The 21,690-nt window shown below is 39.6% G+C and overlaps 1 protein-coding gene across 1 annotated transcript; it reads right to left on the reverse strand.

Moving 5' to 3' along the window:
* Positions 1-853: 853 nt before the first annotated feature.
* On the reverse strand, positions 854-19,020 carry sec14l7 (SEC14-like lipid binding 7). Its single transcript, XM_030742576.1, has 12 exons — positions 18,905-19,020; positions 16,109-16,184; positions 9,067-9,110; positions 6,677-6,739; positions 6,360-6,548; positions 6,185-6,280; positions 6,044-6,104; positions 5,868-5,951; positions 4,921-5,027; positions 4,686-4,825; positions 4,280-4,449; positions 854-3,207 (listed from the first exon to the last, which is right to left on the reverse strand). The coding sequence occupies exons 1-12, from the start codon at positions 18,956-18,958 to the stop codon at positions 3,077-3,079; spliced, it is 1,215 nt and encodes a 404-aa protein (XP_030598436.1). The 5' UTR covers positions 18,959-19,020; the 3' UTR covers positions 854-3,076.
* Positions 19,021-21,690: the final 2,670 nt, after the last annotated feature.

Below are 21,690 nucleotides of genomic sequence, written 5' to 3' on the forward strand. Positions count from 1 at the left end.
ACTACAATGATGGAGGCTAAACTGCAGCGTGTAGATAGTGGCAGTATAAAAATGTTATGGTTAGTGAGGAACCTCAGGGAGGGGAGCAGGAGCAGACTCTGAGTGAGGCCTGTCTCCCCCTGACCGGGAAGCCCTGCATGTACATGTGTGATATTTTCTGATTCTTTAATATATTAAATGTCTTAATTTTTTAATTAAAGTGTTTCAGGTGTCTTCCTTCACAAATAAACAAATGCACAGATAACATTGGTCATCATTGTTGAGTCTTTTTGTATTTATTTGTTGTTATTTTGTGGTAATTTTACATGGGTTATGCCTGAGTCTATCCAGCCTATCCAGCAGCCACACTACAAAAATTGACTGTCTAAGTCTCATAATCTTGTATTCAGCCAAAAAAGTATGTTTGATCTTGTTTTGAGAGTGATATACTAAGCAAGAGCTGAATGTGTAAGATTATTAAACGTGTTTTGTCTAAAAACTAGATATTTACACTTGATTATAGTCTGAATCTTCACAAAGTGAGTGAAATAATCTGCCAGTGCAGTAAGATAATTCCACTTGGTAAGATCACTGAAATAAGACAAAATATCTAGTCTTTAGAATGAGTAGATATTTTGTCTTATTTCAGGAAATAAGTCATTGGCGCTGGCCGGCTTGATGCTCCTTTCCAGCCGCATGCCCAGCCACTGCTGCCACTGCCACCCCCTTTGCCCAGGCCTCTCTCTGTGTGACATTATTGTTAATTCTTGTAATGTCACAATTGCATGTACAGTACTTGTAAATAAGGAATAGTATATAAAAACAAACAGTCATGTATTTAAGAACACACATTTATTAGTTTATTACAGCTCTGCGATGAAAGTTTCCACTGATTAAAAACAGCATTAATTTTTCCTTCATGACTTTAGAATGACTTAATGCTTTTTATAGATTGTGCATCGGTTATAATTCTGTACATCTTTAATTTCAGCACATTATAGTACAACAAACAGTAATAATACAGGTCATTATTATCTCCATTTAGCAGTGATAGCACAATTATGAAACTAAACTTCAGAACTTCACTTGGTGAACAGCCTCAGAAAGTAACTTTGACTGATTGTTGCCTCTGTGTGTGTTTTTTTATTCTCATGTGCTTTTATCACCTACACAAAACACAAAACCTTCAGTCAGCAGCTGCATGGATGCTCCTGAGCACAGGGTGCCTGTGGGCTTTATCTAAACAAGAAAGAAAGATCTCCACAAGGATGTGCAAAATGACCAAAAAGAGTTTACACAAAGACAAAGACACACAACCTGACAAAGTGACACCAAACTAATACAAAAAGATACAAAACAACCACAACAGGCTAAACGTATGTACACAAAACTCAACATCGCAACAAAGAGATACAACCTGAGTCTTGTTCCATGAAGCAAGGTTGCATCTTATCCCGGTAACTTCAGGGTTAACCCTGGGTTTGTGAAGGCGGTCCAGCTCTTACCAGGGTATATCCCTATGATAAGTTATACTGCAAACCATGCAGGTTAAGTCCCAGATTACAGATAAACAGGTATGAAATTATCACTTACAGATCAGTCAGTTCTCTGGAAAATAATGTCACCATTCCTGGAAGATCCCTCAGACCTCTGTGAACAGCTGGTAGGAAGGTCTAAAGATTTTTAATAGTCTCTAATATCTTGGGCTTTCCTTTTACATTATAAATTACCAAAACATACTAAAGCTTTACAAAGTGGTTCTAAATGATGAGCTTATGTAATTGTGGTTCTGATTTAAAATGCTGGTTCAAACAAAATCTTTATGTCGCTGTTGTTCCGAGTGGTTCTTTTTTGCTTTGAAAAACATGGCTACATTACACTGTGGACAAAAACACCGTATTGTTTCTGGAAATTTGGTTGCAGTTTTGTTTAGTAATACCATATGTACCAAAAGCTACTACTAAAAGAACTGCTATAGCGCAAGAGGCAGGTAGTCACTCTGCCGCAGGGATAACACAGAGAGACAGACAACCATTCACACTCACACCTATGGGCAATTTAGAATCACCAATTAACCTAACCCCACTAACTGCATGTCTTTGGACTGTGGGTGGAAGCCGGAGTACCCGAAGAGAACCCATTCAGACACAGGGAGAACATTCAAATGCCAAACAGAAAGACCCCAGCCAGATGGTGGATTTGAACCCAAGACCTTCTTGCTATGAGACAACAGTGCTAACCAACATTGTGCTGTCCACTATTAAAAGATCACCAATTAAATCCTCAGAGCACTCCATCGTACATTACAGTAGCTTCAAGCTTAAAGAAGCCAAACACAAACATACCTACAATGCTTAATTATAATGTTTAGAGTGTCCTAAATGTAAATTAATATGGAATTCAGTCAACATACATGATCACGATGGCTCATAATTTAATACTTAATAATAATAATAACCCCTTTAGAATTCTTGCTCTGACTTCTTTCCTGGTTTAACTCACAGACTGTACATGAAGATGAATGGCATGAAGTTTGGGATCAAAGGGGGGGGGGGGGGGGGGGGGGGGGGGCTGAAGGAACAGATAATTCCCCTCGGAGCAGCTTAACTTTCATTTATCAGGTATACACAAACGACTCCAAATACATAATCATTTTGGTTTGACAGGTGATGTTGTTAATAACACGTCAATAATGGTGTTCACAGATTTTTTTCTGCTGACTCAAAGTGACCAATAAAATCAGTTATCTGAAGCTGTTTAGCAATCAGTGAGGTAAACTCCGAGCTCAAATCATTGAAAAGTTCTATAATGAAGAAAGCTGCAGATGCAGCTGATGTCTTTCATCATCACTGCGTGACCTCCTTCATATCGGTTTTACACAGTAATGTTGGAAACATCTAACGATCTTTTTAGCCTGGTTTTAACTCACTTTTTAATAAAGCTTCCACAAATGTATGCATGGATGCATGAATTCATACATGTTGAACACAGTGGAAGAAGTGGAGCTTTATGGAGGTGATTCAGCCCTGATGGGACAACATCGATCGTGCTGATGGGAATTACTGACAGGGATCGGAGCTGCGCTGTCCCAACGTACTCACTGCAGCCTTCCATCCCCTCTGCTGTGTGGACACTGCATCTGACCATCTGCTGGTGGAATAACCTCGACCTTGTAGCTCACTTTCTTGGACTGAAGGATGCTGTAGCTGTTATCAAAACACAGCACATCTGCACAAAGCAAAGGATGCAGTCAACAACATCAAACAAAAGCTAGCATCCTGCAACATGAATTAGACAGATCCCACAAGGGAAATATGGCATGTTTCTTAGATTCAGCTAAAGAAAAGAGAATAAAATATGTGTTTTTACGACAGGCTGCTAGTAACAAAATGCCTAAAGAATTTTAAATTGCTTCTTTGCCAGGTTGTCTCTTATGCGTGGACACAACACTGGGAGTCATGGGTCAAATGTTAAGTGGCTTGACAACCAAACAAACTAGAAATTCCTCTAAATGTGGTCTTTGAATGGATATGTCTGTGTAGATTCTCAGTCATCCAGGTCATAGTAGTCTCTGGAGCTTGAAAAAAGGCGACTGGACTTCTTTTTGTTTCTTGAAGACGTTTCACCTCTCATCCAAAAGGCTTCTTCAGTTCTCAACCAAATGGTGGAGAGACCCAGGTATTTAAACCCCTGTGGGCGTAGTCCCCTGGAGGTGGTTATGACCCTCTATTGATCATGTGCGTAAACACATGTGCCCAAGTATGAAGGGAGGCGTGGCTCATTTCAACCAATTTAGGACTTCGCTCCATTGTTTCCTGTGGCCTATTGAGGTCACTGGAACAAAGGTGTGAATGGGGGTTGAGACGTCTGGGAAGGGAGCTCAGCACAGCACTGTAAGCGGCGGAAAGTTGGTGACGTAATCCACCTCCTCTGTTAAGTGATGGTTGTTCACAGTGGACATAGATGGCTTCTTTCACTCCCCTTTCAAACCATCTCTCTTCCCTGTCGCTCTTCTATGTTATGCCATTCATTTCTGAAGAGGCTGTTTGGTTTCTCCAATGTAGAGATCCGAGCACTCTTCACTGCACTGGACAGCATACACTACATTGCTGATCTTTTGGGGGAGAACCAAAAGAAGTCCAGTCGCCTTTTTTCAAGCTCCAGAGTCTTTGAATGGAATTTAAAAGATCTTCAGAAACTGGCTCCTTGCAAGCAAAATGAAAAACAAGGCTTTCCATTGTTAGGGACTATTTCTGCAGATGTTACTGCATCCTGTACATGTGGCTGTGCAGTTACTTACAGACTCCGGGCTCAGTGCAGGTGAGGCAGCTGTCCTCAGGGACCAGGTGTGCATTGTAGCGCTCACTGGGAAGAATTTGCTGCATTTCAGCCACCTTCTGTTGGCTGCCCTCTTTGGTCCTCTTGTACACTCCAAATCCAATATCTGCTCCATCGCTGGCAAACTGCCACCTGACAGTTTTAATATTTTTTTGTATTAATTTGTACAATATATGCAAAAGGCTTTATGCAACATTTAGAGCATTGAAATAATTAAATGACATCCTTGATGTGAGTAAAACATCCATTTTATCTATATTAGTCTATATTACAAAATCACCACCACCAGGCACTGCAGGTGAGTGATTCAGAGATCATTTTGTTAGTTGCTGATGAAGACCTTAGAACACAGAATAAACCTGCTGTACCTCAGGATGCTGCCAGCTGCAGTAACATCATACTCCAGCTGTAAGACAGAGCCACGGCTGATGGTCACACTTTTGTCATACTGAACCTTCACCGAGTCCTGCACATAGTAGAACTTGGGAACCGTGCCACCAAAATTTATCTGCAATCACAATACACAAACGCACACATCGTTTTAGTGTCCATGTTTTAGAGAAGCAGCACTGTGCTCGAGCGATCTTGTCCCTCTGCCCTCACCATGGTTCTGCAGCGAGGGTCTCCATCAGGGTCAGTCAGGGTTCCTCCGTACACCACTGGAAGCTGCTCTGCGTCGATATTTTCACGTAGCACTTCTTGCCAGTTACCTGGAAGAGCAGTAATGTAATTTAAAATTTTGAATGATGTTTTCACGAGGCTTCATCCTTTTACTACATTGTTTTCACAGCTGTAGTTTCTTTCATGTAGAAAAAAAGAGGATAAAATTTGCTTTGCTCTAAACAGTAAATACAGCCTGTTTGGTCAAATTACAGGAATTATGGGGGTGGTGGGGGTCAACTTATCCCTACATAATCTTTTTAGGTGGGACATGTCAGAAATTTAATATTACAGTACAATATATAACTATAGAAAGTGATGTACACGGTGACCAAAGGGGATAAGTAAGGCTGCAATATTTCCTAAATTAATCTAGAAGTTTATAAAGAAATCTTAATGTTGTTTGTCAAAAAGAGCATGATAATGACGTCCTGTCAACTTTTGGACGTTGACAGAATTCTTACCACTGTTTTAATCATTTTAACGATAAGTTACAGACTTACAACATATTTAAAAGCTCTACCTAGAGAAGTGTAACAATCATACTGATCATGTGTCTTCAACTTTAGTTTTGCATTAAAAGTTCTATATTTAAACCCTAAAAGATCAGGTCACGTAGTGAGCTCGAAACTTCAGAAACTGGCAAGAGCGGTGCTTGCAGTCAGGAACGAAGAACTATTACTACACACACACACACAAACTACAAAATATATTCAAAACTATTATTATACAACACTATGATAATGATAAGGCTTAAATTTGATAAGCTTGGAAGTCCTTGCCTGTGGAATCTGGGATTTGCAATGGGTTACGGGATGAGTAGTTCCTTCACTGTTAATTAGCATCAAGATTAAGTAAAGGCTCACTGGGATTAAGAAAAGTTGTCTTACTTCCTAAAACGATGATCTTGCGCCGTGTCTCCTCACACAGGAAGTGTTTGATTAGGTTGTAGGCCACAGGAAATATTTTGGGAGCTGCAGCAAAGACAGAAATTATCAGCCAAAATTCTGAAACACAATGCAGAAGTCAGACATGCAGACAACTTGTCATAGATCTGCTTTGGTACCTTTGATGAGAAACACCCTCTTCAGCCCTTCAGGATAGTTGTCTTCAAACATGGTGAGGATCTACAGGAGAGGAAGAGGTAATTACACACAGATATTTCATGTGTATCTGTGGATGACTGTGACAGAAGTTGAAAACAAACCTCTCCATAGGTCTCAATAGCAGGTTTCCACATGTGCTTCAGTCCAAGTCCTTCACAGTCATAGATTAGAGTGATGGATTCAATGTTCTTCCCCAACTGAGAGACAGACACAGCAGCATGAGAAGAGAGGAGCAGAGAGGAGCAGAGAGGGAAAGAAGGAAGAACTTCTGCTGACCTTTTTGGACTGTTTCTGACATTCCTGCCGCAGCATCTCTGTGTGCTGGATCTTAGTCTTTAAGAAGTCCTGTTTGGTGGCTGACATCAGCAGACCTTTAGGATCCAGAGGGCCAATCACATCGTACCAGATTGGACTTCCCTCGCGGTCATAGCCGCACATCCCTCCAGATACATACTTCTCAATCACCTGAGAAGGGTGTGAAGAAAAAGGAGGAAAAATGTGACTGAAAGACTTGTTTAACAGCAGTCTCCTTCCTCTCTAGTTCAGACTACTTTTTCACAAATATTAAATAAAAAGAAAATGCAATAGGTTACCTCTGGAGGTTTCCAGTCAGATATGATGGTGTCTACTTTCATCTGTTTCCTGAACTCCACGTGCTGCAGAGACAGAGGTGAAACAGGTAGGAGTTAAAGACTACAGCCTACAGAAGCCAGGCAGGTGAAGCTAACAGCACACACAAGAGACAGGCGGCAAATTAGAGGAGGAACACAGGAACACAAAGCTACAGCTGTCAGAGACGCTCCAAATCTATTCTTCTAGAAATTATTTTATGTTTTGATGGTAATGGAAGACATTTTTTCATGCCTTTTCCCTATTTTCATATATGCAGCATATACTGTTACAGTGATTGGCTGCTCTTATTAAATATGGCCAAAATTTCAGACAGAGTCCAGTATATGTAGAAGTAAACCTCAACATCTAAACAGTTCTGAACAGTTTTTTTCTACTCGTGGATCTGTTTGATGTCAGTGAGCGCAGATATCTCTAATACGGTCATCTCAGGCACACGGCTTTGGTTCTGAGTGACATTTTATTCTGGGCATTGGTTCAGACAGTCAGAGGTTGTCAGAGGTTATTTTGGGTGTTTGGTCTGAGTCACTGTGATGCTGAAAGATGGTGCAGTTTATCTTCAAGGACTTCTATGCAATTGACTGCATTTATCCTATCGTGAGTTTTGACCAGTCTTCCTGTTCCTGCTGCTGAGAAACATGCCCACAGCATGTTGCTACCACCACACCTCACTACAGGGATGGTTAAGCAGGTGAACAGCACCTGCTGTTTACCAGACACATGCTTTGGGTTCTGCTCAAAGTGGTCCAAATCAGCAGTTTTTCCCTTTATGCTCCCAGAGGCATCAAAATGATGTTTAAGAAACTGTCATGTTTACTCAGTGGTTTTTGTCTAGCTGCTCTATCATAAAGGGCACGACTGATGGAACGCTGAGGATATGGCAGTTCTTCTGGCAATTCCTAGTGGCACAGATTCAACAAGGTTCTGGAAAAATTCCTCAGAGATTTTGGTCTATATTGACAGCATCGCACAGTTGCTGCAGACTTTTCAGCTGCACATCCATGATGTGAATCTGCCTTCATCCCAAAGGTGTCTGCTGGATTGAGGTATAGGCCGTTTGAGCACAGTGAACTCATTGTGATTGTTCATTTTGTGCTCAAGAAACCAGTTTGAGATGATTTGAGCTTTACGACACAGTGCATTATCCATCAAGAGACTGTGGTCAAGGGATGGATATGCTCAGCAACAATACTCATAGAGGTTGCAGCATTTACACAACGCTCACTTGGTGCTAAGTGTGTCAAGAAAATATCCCACACACCATTAAACCACCACCAACAACATGAACTGATACAAAGCAGGATGGATCCATGCTTTCATGTTGGTTGTGCTAAATTCTGATCCTACCATCCATCTGTCGCAGCAGAAACCGAAACTCATCAGACCAGGAAATATTTTTTCCAGAGTCGAGTTAATAAGTTGGTAATTTTGCAAAAATGTATTTTAAAAAGTTTTCACTTTGACAACATTGGTTATTTAGTACAAGATGATTTATTAAATCTTCAGATTCACACATTATTTATGGAGCTGATCAACTACATTTTCAATAGCACTAAAACTAATGTTTTTAGAGAACTAATTATTATTTTTAGATTCATTAATTTAATGTTTGCTTTGGAAAAATTTAGTCTGAGATAGAAACACTGCCCCCAATGGCCCAGAGCTCAGAGTGGTCAAATCTAAATGATACACGTAAAAGATCAACATAATTTATAAACTGCTGAAAGGAAAAGCATGAAATGCTAAATCTGCACAAAAATGTAAAATATTCTTTTTTTCTAATTCTACTTGTTTTTTAGAATTTTTTTTTAATTAACAAAAAAGACCCTTAATGTATCTAATCTATCAAATAAATGCAATATAATATTTTTAAAAGAACTGGAAATACTCACTTAAATGCAATACTAGACTGTACTCAACTTAGTCACCTGTGCCAATTTGCAACATTTAATCTAAAATTTGATACGTTTCTTTGACACACGATAGTAAATTGAATGTTCTTTGGGTGACTAGTCAGGCAAAAAACAAGACATTTGAAAACATCAAGCATCACCTATAAGATTATATAACGTCCCCTCCTTTTAATCCATTGGTAAACATTGCTTTAAATGTCGTCCTTGAACATGAAAAGGCGCCCAAACTACAGACAGATTCTCTGAAAGGGGCCACAAAACAAACACTGGATTAATCTTTAACACTGCATTGTGTTACATAAACTCATCATATTCATTTTAAATAAACCTGATAAATTTAGTACAGAGATCTGAAAAGCAGCATCAGATGGAAAAACTCAAGTTAAGTGTTAATTGTTTGGTGCTTGGAAGGCAAACAGGCTGAACGACAAAGAGTTTACCTTTCTGATCATGACTTCAGCTTTTTGAACACTGAAGCTACGGGCTGGAAAAAAAAAGAAAAAAAATCCCACATTAGACTCACGCTAGGCTTTTAACATACAGCAAATACACACATGCAATCAAACTGGCAACAACACTTCTTAGATTGTCAGATTTTTGTGACTCACTATTAAAAAACATCCTCTCCATACCTACTTTAACTACTTCAGAACTTTTGTTTTTCCTTTTTTCCCTTTATAGAGTTCATTTTTTAGCCATCCTCTAAAACAAGCTTGAGCCAAGTGGTGCACAGAGATGTGGAATCTCTGAAATCTCACATATAATTTTATGAGCCCTTTCCCAAGATTCCTGAACCTTATCACATGACCATAGAAGATGAATTAAATTTTCATCTTCGGACTTGCATCTCCAACAATTTGGAGTAGCCCTCAGTCTAAGTCTGAATAAAACTGATGCATAAACTGAATAAGACGTCCTAAAATCACATGAAATTGCTTTAATATTCTTAATAATCTTGCGCTACTCTTTATCACCTGCTGTCATGTTGAGATCTTTTTTTTTTTTTTCATATTTGCACAGCGAATTTGAAATTTTCCTCACTGCTAACAGGCAGTCTACTGGCAATCCCTCCCTGGCTCCTGGTTATTATTAATCTCTGTCATACATGCACAAAATATTGATAATATGATCATTTAATTGAACACAGGAAAGGCCTTTGATCGTGTTGATCAACGAGAAAATAATTCACTGGGATTAAAATATTTCTTTTACCTCTTTGTGCACTTAATCACCAGATTAACAATTTTCACAGCATTAATTATGTCTCATTTTTGCATTTTGTTGTTATATTTTTTATGTTCTTTACAACTTATTGATCACCATTTTATCATCATGTGATAACGACTCCAGAGTAGGTGGCACTCATATGGCTTATTTTCTGTGGAAGAGTCATGAAACTGTGAAATGTCCCTTTTAGATTGGTCACATGCTGCCAACAGCACCCATCATCTGAACGCACAGGGGCAACCCTGGGTGATAACCAGCTTCATGTGACTATAATATAAATAACTAAAATACTATAATATAAAATAATATCAGTTAATCAGTTGAATCCGTTCTCAGTTGCTGCAGCTCTATTTCAGGACATTTCATTTTAATTAATTCATTATTAACCCTTTGACAATATGAAGTAAACTGAAAAATATGAACCTTAAGGAACACCTTTAGGGCCTCCCACTCCCATGCTACCCTGGGAGAAAACACAGATGACTTATTAATGGGCAATTATTCACAACACTAAATTGGACTCTAAAGTATGATGCTAGCTATAACCAGTCTCACATATTTAGCTCATTATCTGGCCCTGGTGGAGGAGTCCTGTGTTTAAATCAAGTTTGACACTTTTATTCTGCTTATCCGGTCTTCCTGTGGAGCTCTGTTTTCAGGACTTAACGGCACCCCAGTGGAAGATGGAGGTCAACTGGTTTTATTCAAACACAGAAACTGGCCAAGGTTAACAGTCAGTGCAAACAGACTGAACTACAGACGCAAAGTCTCCCATTGATCTGAGCACCTCTGAACTATGGACCGTTAAACAGATGCGTCAACAGCCAGTACCCTGGGTGTCGTGCATTATTGATCAGCAGTGGGCAAGACACAGACACTGATTCGAAATGCTATGATGGGATAAGCAACAATGAATTTGACTGTTTCTGAGAGTTTGTTCTGACACAGACACTGAAACAGACACTTTATTAACTCCACCAAAGAGGTTATGTGATTGGTTTGCTGTGTGTTTTGGTTTGTTTGTCTTTTTGCGGGATTATTTGTTATAAAAAAAAAAACGAAGTTTGCATGTTACCAGAGGTAGGGCTTGGCGTTAAATAGACTGAATTTGTGGAGTCGATCTTGATGAAGGAATTTTTGAAAGGTTTCTTCCCCGTTGTTGGAATGAATATCAAACTGAAATAAGAAAAACTGTGAGACGTTGTCTTGAGGTTCTCAAGAAAATATCACAGGCTAGTTCAGATACAGAAATCCTCGTGGATCCATGGAATGGATTTGTGCACGGTGTGGAGGGAGGGAATCTTGATGGAGGTATGCAGTGTCAGACTGCTCTTGTTGTAGAACTGTTTCTGCATCCATGATTTTTGTGTTGATTCTTTGATATTACATTAACCTGTTCTTGCAGACTTTGGTGTGTGTGGATGCCAGCATTTACACTTTGTTTGAGACTGTCCTCCAAAAAGATGACACCTTGTTCCAATAATTAACTTTTAGTTGCACTTCAACTACAACTTTCACCACCAGGGGGCATGGTTTTCAGCTGTGTTCTGCTGATCTTCTACCTTCCAGATTTTTCTTTTTAACTCTAACCCAGATTCCTCGAGTGGCTTTGCTGTTTCCTGGTATAATAAGTATCTGCTTTTCAATGACCTGCTTGGTTTACTCACTGCACTCCTCACTGTGGTACAACTTAGTATTATCCAAAACTACAATCTTCTACAGATCCACTCCAGTTGATAATAAACAGATTTGCATGTAAACTCATAGCGGTTGATTCATTTAGTTTTAGATTTAAAGGATTTTTACATTTAAATATGAGCATCTCCCAGCACCCATGTAAATACCAACATGCACAATGTTTACATGGATTGGACTCTATAGGCTGAAAAGCACTTGTGTATTTAACCAGATCACCCAAATCATAATCTTTTCTTAACACTAACCATGGAATATTGGTGCCATAACCTAATCAAGCCATAACACAATCCTTAATACAATCAAAAGTAACAGGTGGCTGAAAGTAAAACTTAAAGGTGGCCTTCATCTTCATATTGAAGATGAATGTGAAATAAATACATAAGCATACTTGGAAAGTATACTTATGTAAGACTTAATGCTAAACATTACATAAGAACAGAGTTCATGCACTTCTGGTCACACATAAAGATGGCAGCCAGTAGGTCGTTAACCTAGTGCAAAGACAGGCGACAGATGGCGTGGCTTAGTTCAGAGGTTACAATAACAAATCTAATGCACAGCTTCAAAACTATACGTAATATAATAAAGGGTAAAACAGCTTTTTGCTCCTGTTTCTTGTAGCTTTCCCTGAACGCATCATCCTGCTGTGGTTCGAGTATGAAATGTATGGTGAACCTGCAGGACAAACATTACAGTATCTCATTTACCTTAAAATCAGATTTAACTTTTCATAGTTTTAAAGCAGATGCAGATGGTCATAAGAAAATTCATTACTGATGGAAAAAATATATTAAAGATCATATTCTTGTCTTTTAACTACAGGGTATTTGAGAAAATGGAGCACAGTAGTGACAGTAAGGCTGCACGTTATCTATGGAGCAAAATAAGGTAACTAAGAGACGACAACTGTATAGCAAAAGAAGGACAAAGCCACCACGACTTCATCCACTAGTAAGAGTTGTTGTGAAGGTGAGATTTTTTTCTGTCACCATCTTGGTGTTTTAAAACTAGTCATAATCAGAGCCAAATGAATCTTTTTGAGAGGTACACTAAACACCCTCATGGACCACTTCTCAAATACAAGGGAGCCCCAGCCTAAAGCATAGCATTCGCTTGATCCTCCCTTTTGAAATTAATGGGGACTATCATTCAAAAAGTAAACACAGTGGTGTATGCAATAAGACTTGAAATTAGCCACTGAAACCACAAGCTGATCAGGAGAAAGTTTCACAGATCAAGGGAGCTGATGGGTCTATGGATTTCTATACAAGCAGACTTCTTTTGTGTTGTTGCAGACTGCTTCTACAAACACTTGTGAAAGAATGGCTGCATTAAATTGACAGTGTGGGGTCAGCAGATGCTGAGGCCCATAGAAGTCACCAGCTTTCTGCAGAGTCAATCACTACAGACCTCCAAACATCAGGAACAGCTCAGGAACAGTGCATAGAGAGCTTCATGGAATGGGCTTCCATGACCGAGCAGCTGCATCCAATCTTTACATCATCAAATGCAATGCAAAGCATCAGAGGCAGTGGTGTAAAGCACGCCACCACTGGACTCTCTGGAGTGATGAATCACAGTTCTCAGTTTGGTGGTTTGCAGGAGAACGGTCCTTGTCTGACTGCATTGTGCCAAGTGTAAAGTTTGCTGAAGGGGGGATTATGGTGTGGGGTTATTTTTCAGGAGTTGGGCTCAGCCCCCTAGTTCCAGTGAAAGGAACTCCTAATCTTGACCATACCAAGACACTTTGGACAATTTAATGCTCCCAACTTTGTGGGAACAGTTTGGGGATGGCCCCTTCCTGTTTCAACATGACTGCACACCAGTGCACAAAGCAGATCCATAAAGACATGAATGAGTGAGTTTGGTATGGAAGAACTTGACTGGCCTGCACAGAGTCCTGACCTCAACCTGACAGAACACCTTTGGGATGAAATAGAGCAGAGACTGTGAGCCAGGGATCTGTCCAACATCAGTGTCTGACCTCACAAATGTGCTTCTGGAAGAATGGTCAAAAACTCCCATAAACACTCCTAACCCTTGTGGAAAGCCTTCCCAGAAGAGTTGAAGCTGTTATAGCTGCAAAGGGTGGGCCAACAACATATTAAACCCTATGGATTAAGAATGTCACTCAAGTTCACATGTGTGTGTGAAGGTGGACGAGTGAATGCTTTTGGCAACAGAGTGCATCTGAAAGTGCACTGAGAGTGTCATGTTTCAATGAAACAGTGCAGCAGTGAGCAATTTAAGTAATAAATCATTATCAGCTTTTATAAGTACAATAAATTCCAATTGTAATTATTTTGAAAACACAGAGGACTGAAAACACTGTGTTTTCAGGGCAACACGTTTGGATCTGGATCTGTCTGGAATGGACAGCAAACAGAAGAGTGACTTTTGTACCTGAAAGGATGTAAACACATTTATTTTTAATACATTTTCCTACCAGATTACAGGAAGTAAAATGTTTCAGTGTCGGACACTGACGGTCAGACACCGATGGGCCGACCGATGGTAAAGCCATGCTTCAAACATCTATGTTAAAGGGTTTTTGTTTTTTTGGGCAGCTTTCACCCATTGGGAGCCTGTTAGCAGGTTTAAATCTCCTTTATCATATGTGGCATGCCCTTAATTCTGATTTAACTATAAATCAGACAATATACTACAGCTCTCAGCTGTTTAATCTAAACATAACAGGCACAAGTGCATGTAAGCTTTCTTTTTAGCTTATTTGGCAAAGTGTCAGAGTAAGATGAATCAAATGGGACAAATCTGAGCATCTGTCCAACAACAACAACTCCCTCTGCTATTAGAACCGTCTGAATCACAAAAACTGGTTTCAAGACACACCTAGCTAACCTAAGTAATTCAAATTATAATGTGATAGACAGTTCAAGTAACAGCTTCATGAGTGGATCATGAAGGCAGCAACAAAGTCTTTTTCCTTTAGATTAAATCAGTGATGACTTACTGTTCATTGGCTGTTTAGACAACACAATCATTTCAGCTGATACACATGCAGAGGAGTGTGATTTATACCATTGTTTCTATCAGATTAGAAAAGAGCAGCATGGAAATTCTTCAGGGGAATATTTATTTAAAACCCAGTTTTAACCCGTTTTTAGCTGAACTTTCAGCATCTAAAAGCTGCTGTTTATCAAACGAGTCTCAAGCTACTGAATTCTTAGCAAGTAGCACTTTTTTCACAATTTGACAGTTCATTTGACAGCTTTATAATCTGAAGTCTGCTTTCTGTGCTTTGTTGCTGAGGTAAATGTTTACTAATTTAGCATTTTGCAGTGGTTATTCCATGGAGATGTATTCCATCGATACTGAAGCCTCCGGCTCTGGTATGCACACACTCCTGCACTGAAACTGAATCTAGTTTCACGTTGGGAACAGGTTTGTTTGTTAGCACTCACCTGCTTCAAACATCACAGTTTACCAGAGAGTGAATGTAGCCTCAGGTGTTACAAAGCTGCCAGTATGCTCCACAAAGGTTTCAGAGGAAAGTTATCGGTTTCCATCTGATCTGTTTCTATCAGGCAGTTTAGGTAAAACTGCAACACAATTATGCAAAAAATATTTCAGCCCTTAATTCAAAATAAAGGTCTGTAAACTTTGCCAGCAAATGTAGCTGAAGGCATTTCAGCCACGCCCCCTGTGACTGACATCTTCTTATCGATAACATTATTCGTTAGTTAGCCTCATTTTGAGGGTGTTTAACAGTTTTATACACAGTTAGCTGCCACAATGACAGATACAGGAAATCTTTTATATTTCATCCAGTAACTACAATGTAACATATCTGTGCAGCAGAGAATCATCTGTTCTCTCATGCTAACAGTTTATTTCAGTCCTGCACTTTCACCACACTGAACACTCACACTGTTCTGCCATTACAAGGTAAATGGGCTTATATATAGTGCTTTTCTACTCTAGCTGAGGACTCAAAGCTCTTTATACACCACGTCTGCATTTACCCATTCACACACACATTCATACAAACACTGTTTTCTATTTCAAAGTGCTTTCTATCTAACATTCACACACATTCATACTCCAATGGTCATATCGGAGAGCAACTTGGGGTTCAGTATCATGCCAAAGGATCCTTTGGCATGCAAACTGGAGCAGCCAGGAATCGAACCACCAACCTTCCAATTAGTAGATGACCTGCTCTACCTCCTGAGCCTCAGCAACTGCTACATCACACCTTACACCGTTACACTGAGCCACTTTCATTTGTCATCTGATATTTCCTGTTTCTGCTGGTTTTACTACGTTTTTTAAGCCTTTTGAAATTTGTTTTTTCCTTTGTTGAATTTTGAAATCTTTTACTTTATTTATTCTGTAATTGTAACTGTAATCTGAATTGATACTTATTTTACTTCAGTGTATTTGATTTGGTTTTGGATTCCCTTTTAACATTTACTTACTCACATATCAAAACTGTTTTGTTATGTTTAACTTCACTTTAGGATAAATAATTGCAGATTTCAGATTGTTGCTAAGTAGATGGGCTCAGTGTGTGTTGTGCACAGGTGCAGGTCTTACCTCTGAGCCAGCGAAGGAGGTAGTGATCATGCTGTGCAGGCAGGCTCGGAAGAATGTCCTGGATCCTCTCCTGAAACTGGAAGTGAGAGAACCGGAGAGAAATCAAAATTCTGTTATTATTTAAGGAACAGTTTTACATCAGGAATATTCGTCACTTTATCACAAAGAGCTGGACGAGAGGTTTGATAGAGCTCATGTATGAAATTACAGGCAGGGCATGTTTACCTTTTCTTAGCATAAGATGTAAACTATAAAAATTCAAGTGCAACTACAATTTCGTGGCTTCTCCAGGATATTCCTATCTCAAAATGTTTACACTTCAAAGTTTACTACCCTGATGACACCGTTTCAGGCAACAGTCTGTATGCTGAGCTGAGCTAATGGGCAATATTTTTATACCAGCATAAAAGTTGTTTCTTTTTTTATGTCATATGCTGCGCATATAATGTATATGAACCAACCAGGAGATGCCCTGCTTAGCATAAAGACTGTAAACAGCCAAAAACTGCTAGCTCGACTCTATAAGTAAAAAGTGCAAAAGGCCACCCCACCCCCACCACCCATTCACATTTAGCATACTGTGATAACTTTCCTTAAGCCATAAAATTTGGCAATATAATCAAAAAAAAGAGAGAGAGAAGAAAATTATAGCTGAACTGTGCTGCTCTGAGGTTTACTGCTCTTTGTGGATTTACACAGATGAATTCAGCAAGATATAAGCAGATGTCTCACAAACTATCTTAGCTGATTTCCATTCCCTACAATAACAGTGTACTATTTACAGTATACTCTCTTATACAGCCAGGGGAGGTTCTAGGGGCAGGGCCACAGGGGCATTGGCCCCATCTGAAATCTGATTGGCCCCCTGAAGTGCCCCTGTCCTGTCACTCATCTGTCCTTTGTCCAAGAGCGAGGATCAAATTATAGGTGGATGCAATTCCGTGCCGAAACACCAATAGCGCTAATGAGCCAAATAGGAATGTCCAGCATGAATAAAGCTTACAGAAGAAAAAGAAGATCTGAATGATCTCGCGGAGAAAGTTTTTTAACCGACAACCAATGTCAGTGTATATTTTGAGGAATTTGTCGGTAATGATAAGTCATAAATTCCTTTTTACTCAGAGCTGTCACACAGCGTAAGTCTGACAAACATTAAATTAAGAAGCAAAGTTATTTAAGAGTAATGTTAACTGAGGCCCTACATGTGTTTGGACATGAATGTTAGCATTTCACTAATTCATGTAATACTAATTCATGTACTTCTTTGTAATTTGCATTTGTGTGTTAACATTAACTATAATGTTTGGCAGTGACAGAGAAGAATATGAAAAGAAAGGGTCAGTCTCTGGTGGGAATTCAGCAGTTTTTGACCAAAGAGTGAAATGAGCAGGGTGAGAGGAGGGAGAGAGCAGCAGAACACAATAGACCAGAGGCTGGTCAGGAACAGGGCACCTCCAGTCCCTTTTCATCAGGTCAGAAATCATTTAGGGAGAGCAACAGCAGTTAATGCTGTAATGTATGAAATGTCTGATATTGTTATTTAGTAAAATGGCACATAAGTTCACTGAATTCTTACAACTCATGGTGATAAGATTTACCATAACTTTATTGTAATGAGTTTAATTTTTATTGGTCCGTCTATCACCACATTTACCACAAATACTTGGCCCCTCTATGAATACTGTGGCCCCTTGATGGCCCCTTATTCAGAAAAATCCTAGATCCGCCACTGTATACAGCTGTTATAAATGTTGAATTCAGGGAATTATTCTAAGCATCATCAGCTTTATTTTAAACTTAATGTAACCAAACTCTGACCATGAACATCAGTCCAACACAGAGCTGTCCTGTAAACTCACCACAGTACAACAAGCTGGCCTGTTAATCCTGCACTAAACTGCAGTATTTTCATGCAACCTTTGAACAACACAACGTTAGTGTGTTTGTTTTGCAAGACGTTTTACAATATGAAAAAAACAGAACGTCACATCATATACACATCCAATATCTGATTGTTTAAAATGACATTACATATAGTTTTATGAGCAGTTTGAATATAACCTCCCTTCTTCCTCTCCGGTCCTGTCTTTCTTACATCTTCCTGCAGCTCTCAGTGAAGTTATCACTCTTTTTGGGAAACACAGCAGCTGTGGCTTTAGCTCGCACCTGCCACAACACGTTACTCCGTTCATGCTGACCCCGCTTCAGTAGCTAGATGCTGAAGTACCACAACTTACGTTCCGACCCACTTTAACCCCTGAGTCCCGCGCTATAAATGACACATAAATTGTGTGTTTTTGCCTAAATCATCTCTTGTTGTGAGCCCCGGTGGTGGAGGATACACCAGTAGTCTTTTCTGCGTTATTGCTCATCCATTTAGGCTCAGCTCGGTTTGAAGGCGCAGTGATGGGAAACAAATAAAAAATTCCCTCAACCTAAACCTAAAGTAACGAGCCTGTTTGGGAAACAGTAGAAAGTACAGATATTTGTGTAAAAACGTTGGGAGTAAAGTTAAAAATTGTCCGAAAAATAAATTCTCCAGTACAGATACCTTAAATCCTACTCAAGAACAGTAACGAAGTACAAAATACTGCGTTACCTCCTACCTCTGTTGTTATGTAGGGGAAAAGGACACTGATAACACAAAATCAAACTTGGAAAACATCAATGACACCTTATTATAGTGTATATGACACTACAAGCCCCCAGATATAGCAAAAACAACTAAACCAGTCCACTGGAGAGAGAAAAAAAAAGATTAATTTAGTGCAGTAATACTGATTATAACTGTCCTACCTCTGCTAAGCTCTCGGCCTGCTTTGGGGTCAGGTCTCCTATTCGTCCGCTCATGTCTGCTGTTGTGTCTCTAACGGAAGGAGCATGTGAATGAACTGCACCGGGGGAAAATTAAGGTAGACTAGTAAAGAAGCCACACCCCCTTACACACACACGCACGCACACACACACGCACGACGTGGACTTTCATGTTTTAGCTCAAAGGTCTGCTTATTCTGTCACCTGGTGAAGCCTGATTACAGGTCATGCATTCAAAAGGAGTCTTATGTAAAACTCATTACTGCACAATGAGCCACCCAAAATAATCATATCACTTAATTATAGAAGGCACGTTGATTCATGAATAGAATCTTTTTAACGTTGTTAATTTTAATTGCTTTATTCACGGCTGGGTAGTTTGTACATTTCCCCCCCAGAGATCAATAAAGTTTAACGACACACCAAAAACTATTTGTTGATTGCTTTGCATGATTAAATCAATTCTATAAAAGTAACTAAAGTAATGCAATAAATGTATTGGGGGGGGGGGGGGGGGGGGGGTAATTTATAAGCACCTTGAAGGTTTCAGGGGTTTTTAAGCAGAGACTAAACACATTTCTATTCTGTAAATCCAATCTGCTATTTTTTTTCTTTGTCTCTGTTTTGTTGTATATCTGTGTACTGTCTTGTGTAAACCATGCAGTTTTATGTGATCTACAAATGTAAGTTAGGAGTTTTGCTAAAACGCGTTTGATACTGGTGACCCTCACATTACACTGAGATACTGGCTGGGTGTACAGGGGTCTGCTTTGGAGCTGTTCCTACGATGTGGCATAGTTAACAGGCAGTTATGGATCTCTTTTGAGCACCAAGACGTTTTTAAGCTGAGATCTTGCTTAGGTGCTTAGATTCTAAAAGGTGGATGTCTGATAATTTTCTCCAACTTAGTAAAGAGAAAACATACGTCCTTGTTGTCCTGACAGATTTGCTAAATCTTCTATCAGAAACCTTGAGGTAACTTTGACTCAGCCTTCACTTTGCATGCTCATGTTAAACATCTAGTTCACTCTTACTTTTATCACTTAAGAAATATTGCCAAGTTGAGTTCCAAAGTGTCATGGTCTGCACTGGAAACTGTTATTTATGCCTTTTAATTACAGAATGCCGAATTGCAGCAGTGGTCAACAGAAAGGAAGTCTCTCCCACTGAGCCTGAGATCTGTGGACTCAGTGATTTCTTTCACAAAGCAGCTAAAACTCATCTTTTCAGACTTGCTGTTGGGTCATTTTTTGTTCCGATGTTCTAGCATTTTTACTGTGAAACACTTTGCAATATTTATCTTTAAAGGTGCTATATACATATGAAAATTGAAAATGTGGCATCTTGATAAACTCTGTTAAGAGAAGAGAAATACTTTATTGATCCCGCAAGGGAAATTATGTTACAGCAGCAAGAAGCAGTAGAAGTGCCACAAGCAGAGTGTGCAAAACTATACATACACAGCAGTGATGAAAACAAAATAAATAAAATATAGAAATGTTGGTAAAGAAGAGTAATTGTAAGACTGACATTGTGCATTAATAATTTGAATTAATAAATAAAATCTGCACTAGGAACCTGAAAGACAGCTGTAAGAGGATATAATACAGAAATATGTGTGGGATCTTGTGTCCTGACAGGTGTGTTTACTTGTCACAGAAAGAAGAGTTATCATATAGTTTGATAGGGAACTCATTCCTGAAATGTTCTTTATGGCAGCAAGGTTGAATCAGTCTGGGTGAGATGGATGGAGAGCAGTTTGTTCAGTGACCTGCTGTCCCTCACCGACTGAAACGCCTCCAAATTCTGACCAGTGATGGTTCCAGCCTTGCGAATCAGTTTGTTGATCCTGCTGGCATCTCTGGCACTGATTTTTGCCATTTTCCAACATAATTACAAAGCAGTTAATGGAGATTTGTGGATAAATTATATAATCACCCTTAAAATACACTGCTCAAGAAAATGAAATTGGGAAAAAAAAAATCCATGTAGGATATCTATACTGATATGGACTGGGTAATAGGTTAGGAATGAAAGGAAGTCTGATGCAGCAGGCTAGTCCACTGTCAAAATTTCATTGCAGCAACTCAAAATGGTACTCATTAGTTTGTATGGCCCCCATGTGCTTGTATGCATGCCTGACAGACAACGTCAGGGCATGCTCCTAATGAGACAACATATGGTATCCCGGGGGATCTCCTTTCTGATCTGGGCCAAATGGTAAATGGACTAGTTCTTATATAGCGCTTTTCTACTCCGTTTGAGCACTCAAAGCGCTTAAACAGTTAACAGGTTAAACAACATGTTTACATTCACCCCATTCACACAAGCACTTCCATGATTAACTAAGCTAAGTGCTTTTATTATCTAACATTCACACTGCATCGGAGAGCAATTTGGGGTTTACTATCTTGCCCAAGGATACATTGGTATGCAGCCTGGAGTAGCCAGGAATTGAACTGCCGACCAGTGGGTGGACTGCACTACCTCTTAAGCTACAGCCATCCAGACTCCTGGACAGTCAGACGTGCAACCTGGCAGCGTCAGATGGACTGAAACATAATGTCCCAGAGGTGTTCTATTGCATTTAAGTCAGGCGAGCGTGGGGGCCAGTTAGTGGTATCAATTCCTTCATCCTCCAGGGGCGGTCTGCATACTCTCGCCACATGAGGCTGTGCACTGTCATGCACCAGGAAGATCCCAGGGCCCACTGCACTAACAGTGGTAAACGGACTGGTTCTTATATAGTGCTTTATACAACATGTCTC

The sequence above is a fragment of the Archocentrus centrarchus genome, chromosome 12, assembly GCF_007364275.1.
Source record: "Archocentrus centrarchus isolate MPI-CPG fArcCen1 chromosome 12, fArcCen1, whole genome shotgun sequence".
Lineage (NCBI taxonomy): Eukaryota > Metazoa > Chordata > Actinopteri > Cichliformes > Cichlidae > Archocentrus > Archocentrus centrarchus.